General features: G+C 36.6%; 1 protein-coding gene across 1 annotated transcript; it reads right to left on the bottom strand.

Moving 5' to 3' along the window:
• Window positions 1-4,787: 4,787 nt before the first annotated feature.
• Window positions 4,788-6,769, bottom strand: LOC149834558 (protein RICE SALT SENSITIVE 3-like). Its single transcript, XM_090009391.1, has 7 exons — window positions 6,648-6,769; window positions 6,453-6,503; window positions 6,206-6,334; window positions 5,959-6,064; window positions 5,815-5,856; window positions 5,674-5,730; window positions 4,788-5,573 (listed from the first exon to the last, which is right to left on the bottom strand). The coding sequence occupies exons 1-7, from the start codon at window positions 6,767-6,769 to the stop codon at window positions 4,788-4,790; spliced, it is 1,293 nt and encodes a 430-aa protein (XP_089865517.1).
• Between the last annotated feature and the right edge of the window lie 1,103 nt (window positions 6,770-7,872).

Below are 7,872 nucleotides of genomic sequence, written 5' to 3' on the forward strand. Positions count from 1 at the left end.
CTAAGTTCCAATAACTTCTCAATTTCAGAATTCAAAGAAATCAACTTTTCTCAAAGTTATTTGAGTTTCCTTCATAATTCAATTTTCTCAAAACATAAATATTTTCTCAGAAATCGATTTTTCTTTTCTTTAAAATACTTTCTCAATGTGATTCACGATTTTTTAAAGTATACTCTTTTACAAATAATTTCCAAATCTTCAAAGCAAACATCATGTTTTCAATCTGTATTTTCTGAAATCCATAACACATGCCTGATTCTTTGTGTATTTAGGAATAGAACATCAATTTAGACAAGTTGAGCAAAGCAAAACACACGATTGATCCTTGGTTCAATTACCCCTGGTTGTGGTGCCAGGAACGGTTGAACTTCATACCGACAGGTGAGTCCCATTCTTCAAAATTATCCTGCATTTTTAAATGGAGGCGAGTTATTTTCAAAAATCTTTTTCAAAGGTCAGTTTGACTTGCAAAAGTAAAATTTTGTAATGATAACACTAAGCTAATTTTGGCTAAGGACCACTAAAAGGTCCAACAACCATATTGACTTGAAATAGTCAAAGCTGGATTTAAATGAAGGCTATATTGGTCCATACCAAGTGGTGCCAACTACTGTCCCTTGGAAATGGATCATGATCCAGATCCAAAACATGCAGTCAACTGGATCCTACACCAAAATGCATTAGAAATAATGTAATTGCGAAAAAATAAAAAAAAGTACCTGTGTTCCCCATACACCCTCTAGTGCCACAAAAGAATCCTACAGGGCACCAAAACTATCTGAATCTGTAGAATCTAGCTCCTAAAAATATAAAAATAAAAAGATTACATGAAATAAAGACTGTAGGCAAAATATCCAAAAAATATGATTTAATGAAGACGCAATGGAATCGAAGTATCTAGCGAAAGAGCATGGCGAGCATCGACTAAACTATAGATCCACTAGGACAAGGAACGTTCTGCATGCGTGTGGATCACCTCGTGTAGCGATGCCCAGATCGAGTCTGGAGAGTTGGATTGGGATCCAACTTTGCTTCTGAACTCTGCATCTCTGGATGCTCTGCATCATAATGGTTAATAGTTACACTCGTTAATAGCCTTTGAGGTAGGTTTGGCTATGTGAACTTTGGTCCTAGACAATCAACGTGTCTTATATTGGTAATGTATGCTTATATATTGGGTGAGTACATCCATTTTATGCTTGTAATGATAACTAGCATGGGTGCATTATATTAAGTTTAGATCTATAGTATGTCTTTCAATGAGGTTTCAGTTAGTGTACTAGTAAATATACATATATTGAGTCATAGTCATGATTTGCAAAACAAAAATTTTGTAAATCTTGTTTTAGAAACATGTTTGTAATTATTGTATTTGTTAAATTCTATTTTTAGTATCTCTTAAATCTCTTCAACTTTTGAGGCTTATTTTAATTAAAAGTATTACCTAATGAGGGATGACCTTGTCAATTAAAAAAATATGATTGTATGTTGGCATCAACTGAGATTAATGAAGACTGGAATCCTCATACCTTATAAATAGATGGCCTCACCCTAAGGAAGAGTAATGAAGAAATTCTTCTGGGTAGCCATGTGTCATGTAGCCAAGAGGCAGACTCAGGTCTGCCTCATTTAGTGTGCTCATAAACTTAAGGTGAACACAACAGCTTGAGCTCGATTCTTTTTTATGGTGGTTCAAATTAAATTAAGTCGATTTAGTTTTGTGTTCTATTTTTTTTTAATCAATATGGAATAAAGAGTTTTTGGTTGATGAATGGTAATTTTTCTTCTTCTTTTTTTATATGTTATTATTAATTTATGTATATTATTTATTCAAATTCATATTTGGATCCTATGCATATACTTGAGTCAAATCATACCTAAACTCGGATAACACTTGATATAGTCAGTTTGCAGAAGCCATAACTTTAAAACCGTATACCAAAAGTTAGTGTTTTTTAATGCATTAGAAAGCTTATTCAATTATCTAAATTCTGCTTTTTTAAGCGAAAAGTAAATTCTACCTCTTTCATGTCAACATTGCATAATAATCAAATGGTTTTTGTTTTAGCATATTTGATTGCTTATTTAAATAAGCTTGATCTTATTTCTAATTTTAACTAAAATCATATTCATGATTGTTGGTTATGATTACATATTTATTTCTAATTACAAGTATTTATTATTTAAAAATTAATCCATCTAGATAACTTTAAATATTTTAATTGATTATTTATTATCATATATAGTAATTTAAAACATTGATTTGGCCATGGAGATTTTATTTGCATATTTAAATTGACATGTTATATGGATCATGTATTGAAGTGTATATTTAATTTCATTACTATAATTATTTCAAAAAAAATAGATGTAATTACTTTTCATAAAATAAAGTAATGAAATTATATAATTAATTGCACTCATATGTGAATATGCCATACTCAATTGATAATATTGCTTATAGTATTTTAATAATTTCATAAAATTTATAGGTTATTTTTAAGATCTTTTCCACGTTTTCCATGTCATGAGTTGTGTTTATTTCGCTCATGAGAAAGACAATTGTTTTCATATAAAAATGGCTACCTTTCCTATAGAACAAATGGGCTCTAAGGGAGTGTTTGTTGTACTTTCACCCAAAGAATGCCTCTTTCTTTTGAAATGGCCACTTTGGAGAGAAAGTTTCCTCATGGGGGGAGGTATGAACATATTTTAACTGGAAAACTACTTTTTTGTATTTATTATGTTGGTCTTCCCATATATTTTTTATGGACATGCATGTTTTACCCTTTCTAGGAAAGAGGTCTTATTAATTTCCTATGAAAAGAGCCTCTTTGAAAAGAAAGAGCATGAAACAAACACCCCTTAAGGATATCACATCAAGAATATCCTCAAGTCAGCCACATATATATATATATGTGTGTGTGTGTGTGTGTGTGTGTGTGTGTGTGTGTTTTCCTTAGGCCCCCCATTTTTTGCTAGGTCTCGTTAGGCCTATTTAAAAATCATAGTTTTAAGTATTTTTTCTCACTTCTAACACCATAGATGTGATCTATAGGTTTTGTTTAGTGGGAACTGGCTTTTGGATCATCGGAATCTGATTTGTATACAGGTTTTTTCGGTGATCCAAAACCAATGGCTATGAAGATACCCATTTTTTTTGGCACAAAAAATATATTTTTCGTCAAAAAAACATGATCGAAGTGTCGATTCCCACTAAATTGAGCATACTAAACACATCTAATGGTTCAGATTTATCATAAAACAGTTAAAACCTATGGGCCAGAACAAAAAATGAGGCCTATATATATATATATATATATATATATATATATATATATATATATATATATATATATATATCCGAACTGAATATATTAGGCCCTCTTTTCTCGTTCTGCCTCGTTAGGCATCATAGTTTGAAGTGTTTTGACAATCAAGAACGCGCTTCAGCCAAGCCGATTTGAGCCGAGCCACAAGCTGATCGGTTCATTTACCAGCCCTGCCTGTATATGGGACTTATTGCTAACAAAAAAGATTCCATCTGGTCTGTGAAGCTTTGGAAGATTGCAGATTAAGAGTCCTATTCAGACTTATACACATGTAGGGTGTCAATGGGTCGGGTTTGCTTCAGACCTAGGTGGAACCAGACTTGGATCAGCTTTTTTTGGGTATGGTATTGGGTCCAGACCCGAGTCTAATCTGGTCTATTATAAGAGAAATCATACCCGGTCCCGATAAGAACTACATGAACCAGACCCGAACCATATCCGTTAAAGTAATATTTTTTATCATTTTTATATTGTAAAATTGCATGCCTTAATTGGAACTGGGGTCGTGTCAGGGTCTGGTATAAAATTTCACAAACTATACCTAGGTTCATGTATTAATCGGACCTTCGGCTACGGATCGGGGTCTTAATCAGGTCTTCTTATTTGTCACCATACCCGGACCCTATAGGGTTTGGTCCAGGTCTGGTCCGGGTAAACCCCACCCGTTGACACCCCTGTACGCATGCATCGTGAAAGCCAACAATTGACTCCCATTCAGTATTCCCTGATTGCAGTTTGTGCATGCAATAATGTTGAGGGGGTAACCTGTTAGATGCTATGAGATAGATCCCACGAGAACTCCACAGTAAAAGCATGCTTGGGAAGGATAATACTAGTACTATTTATATGTCACAGAAATACTCTATTTTGACTCCCAATCACTATTCCCTTGTATGCAAGTCATATAGAAAACTTCCCTAAAATGGCCACATTCCCGTATCTTTAGCCGTATCCATGCTACATACTGACTAATCCCCATGATGGATCCTAATTTCCACGAGAGGAGATCAGGTGATCTGTCACTTTAAGAAAGTGATTTGAAATCTTCACCGTCTATTGCTTCATCCCATAAGGACCTCATGGTCCTTGTATACATTGTGGACGGTGAGGATACCAAATCACTTTTCTAAAAGTGATTTGGCAGATCACTTGATCTGCTCTCCCCCAACAACACTTTTTCAAAGGCAAAAGATATAAACATGAAAGTACAAGGGGAAAAAAGACATTTTTTCTTGAAGGAAAGAAACACAAGTGATGCTAAAACCTGAAGATGAACCAGGATTGCAGAGCTACATGATGCCACCTCATGCAGTGAGAAGTCTCATTGAGTATCAGTAAAATAAAGGAGAATGAAAGTCACTCTTTTGATCCCTCTTATATACACAACCTTCCCTCCATTACAAGCAGGAAGAGTACAAAAACACTAAGTGGTGACTGACAAGGCTAAGCAGCTATTCATTCTACAAATGTATCCATAACATTTGAGTACATTCCAGCTTCTGAGCCTCTATAGTCCACAGCCTGATGATGATAACGATGATTGTTCTCTACCATTTTTTCAGGCAAAGTTAAACTCCTCTTGAACTTGTTTTCCATCTTCTTGAACCTGTCACTACTGTCACCACCATGGCTCTCCAAGCTCAAATACTCGCCCACACTTGCATTTTCAGTGCCATTTCCCGTAGATCCTTCCGAGATCGCCTTCGAATCATCCATGTTGCTCTCGATGCTCATATTCCTATTCGAGTTCGAATTCAAGCTCTTGCCAACTACAAACTGTTGCAGTGGTTTAGTCCTCCTTTGAGAAAAGACTGCCAATTCACCCAGTTCACCAATACTATCTGCACCAAACAGAAGCTTACTGTCTTCTGATCTACCAGTAAGCACGTTGAAGAATGATAGACCATTCGGCCATTTGATATCGTTGTCGTGATCGCTGATCACGTCTGCGATGTGTGATCCGGGTGCGTGAGGGAGGCGGAAGAGACGGGGTTCATCAGCTGTTGGCATGCCTGCCCTTAAAGCATTAGCACTGGTAGATATAGTAGCAGAATGGAGAGGCCTTTGGCTCCAATTGAAGATGAAAGGAGGACGATTCATAATGGTTGATTTGGCCATGTTGGTGGATGGTGAGCCATTTCTGTTGGCAGAGAAGAGTTGGGACAAGTAGAACCCGGATCGGTATCCAAGAGACTCAAAAGTGTGCCTCATTCTCAACACAAAGTGCAGATCTTCAGGTATCTGAATATTCAATTAGATTCAGCAAATAGATACCACACAAAAAGCATCTCATATTGAAGCTATAGTGAACTTATTAATAAAACTTCATAACAACACTCACAATCTTGCATGACCCAAGTTGCAGAAGCCCGTGTCCAGCTTGAATCACAGCAATCGTCTAGTAAAAGGCTCAACAGAATCAGGGGTCTAAACAAAAGGATGGAAGTTTAAATGCAGAATTTTAGAAGGGTTGAGTTGGTACCTGAATGCCAGAAGCAAACTGGTCTGTCCATTCAGGAGGGAGCTGAAAAAGGAAAAATAGTAGAAATAGAAACAAATATAACTTTCTTTTCTTGCTAAATACTTCTGGTTTTGATTTTAATTGTATTTTATTTTTAGATCTTACAGCATCAAAGGAGCTCTGCCAGTAGTTGGAGATGTTGGGTTCACATTCAGAAGGTTCCTTGAAAACCCATTTATGGCATTTATCTGATGCAACCTTACCCATTAAACTGTTCATGATAAAACCATGAATCAATCATTCTAGAAAAGGAAATACATTGAAGAAAAACTATAAAAAAGTAAAAGTATTGTGCTTTTATTAATATATTATTCATTTATGTATTTCTTTGAAACACCTACCCAGTACCCACCCTTCTCCATAATTATACAACTGAATGGACATCTTGCTGAAGGCCTTTCTAACAGGATCTTCCCCATCATGGTCTTCTAGACATTCTGCTGCTTTTGGTCTACAAAACCCATCTTCCCACATCAGCATCCTGCAATAAAATCAAATGATAGGAACCCTTATCTTTTCATTGCACGCTTAACAGCAAAATTTTATTTTGAATTCCTTTTTAGAAAATGAAAAGTGATTTTTTCTCTAACAGAACTTACAAGCTACCATTGTCATCTCCAACTTTACAACCATTACCACCTCTAGACCTCCTGTATACACAAAGGAAAATAAAAAAGAAGAAAATAACCAGTGTAAGAAGAGATGGTTTCACCAAAACACTCCCTCTCTTGCACGCAGACAAGAGAGAGAGAGAGAGAGAGAGAGAGAGAGAGAGAGAGAGAGAGAGAGGTTACAGTCGAGGTCTGATGGTCCAGAAGACAGAGTAAGTCCAATCAGAATTCATGCAGACATTTCTGAGAGCTTCATGGAGTGCCATCATCCCAACTGCCTCCTTGCTTCTATCTGAACCCACCATTTTCCTTTCCTTTTTCTTCTGGTATACCCTCTCAGGCAAGAAAGCAAGAGGTTGATATTTAACTCAGCAACTAAAACACCCTAGAATTACTGGGTTGAAATCCTGGCTTACAGTAACCTCTCACAGAGAGAGAGAGAGAGGTTTATTATTCAAGAGTGGGGAGAGGGGAACAAGCTTTATCTTCTGTCATAAAGAAGAGAGACTCAGTTGGTAAAGCCAAGGGGAAAATTTAGACCTTAGGTATTTCGCGAATTACATAACATTGGTATGAAGTTTGATATAAAACTTTGGCTTAGGAATGAAAACCCAAAATATGGACTGTCCCCACATAGCAGAGCAGGGCCCCTGCTGTTCCAAAATGCCAATGTTCAAAACATAATCAAAGACTATCGCTAGTACTTTGTCTGCCTGATAGGAGTACTTAGTGACAGCATGGGATATATATATGCCAACACTATGCATGGTCTCTCTTTTTGGCCTTAATATTTGCTTTTCCTAAATGGGCACCCTTTGCATCTCTCTTTCTCTCATATGGCACCACTAAGGGGGAACATAAGTAATTGGTAATGCAAAAAAAGGCTTGTTATTGTAGAGCAGGATCAGGTGCCATCACATGGCAAGCTTTGAGTGTGCCTTTGCACCTGGCTGCCCTCCATCTGCTTTTGGGCCCCACAACTGACAGACTGTCAGCCGAAGATGGAGGGCATCAGGTGCCGCGGCACACTACAAAGTGTGCCATGTGATGGCACCTGATCCTGGCTCAAGAGAACAAATCCTTTAAATCACATTAATATTGTAAAGGAAGTTCAGGATTCGTGGAAAGCTGATGTTTTTCTTTTCATAAATGAAAACCCATCTCTTTAATTTCTTTATAGACTAGGATGTCTCCCATATTAGACCAAGAATCTAGGTATCCCTTTTCTTGATACAACCAAGAAAATTTTCTATGCAGTTGAAAGTAAAAGGGAAAAAGGGGTGTCTTTCCTCACTTAAAGGTTCTCTAAGTTCCAACCATACTACGAAAAAATAAACCTCTAGTTATCACACTTTTTTTTAACTATCGAGGGAAAACCCTGGTTCAAGCAGTGGTGTTAGGGAGAGAT

The sequence above is a fragment of the Nuphar pumila genome, chromosome 6, assembly GCF_984573655.1.
Source record: "Nuphar pumila chromosome 6, dmNupPumi1.hap1.1, whole genome shotgun sequence".
NCBI classification, from domain to species: domain Eukaryota; kingdom Viridiplantae; phylum Streptophyta; class Magnoliopsida; order Nymphaeales; family Nymphaeaceae; genus Nuphar; species Nuphar pumila.

Coding starts and splice junctions, on each gene's coding strand:
- LOC149834558 (XM_090009391.1), bottom strand. CDS start 6,769: ATGGTGGGTTCAGATAGAAGCAAGGAGGCAGTTGGGATGATGGCACTC. Junction 6,335..6,452: donor GGAGATGACAATGGTAGCTT/GTAAGTTCTGTT, acceptor ATTTTATTGCAG/GATGCTGATGTGGGAAGATG. Junction 5,731..5,814: donor AGTTTGCTTCTGGCATTCAG/GTACCAACTCAA, acceptor GCCTTTTACTAG/ACGATTGCTGTGATTCAAGC.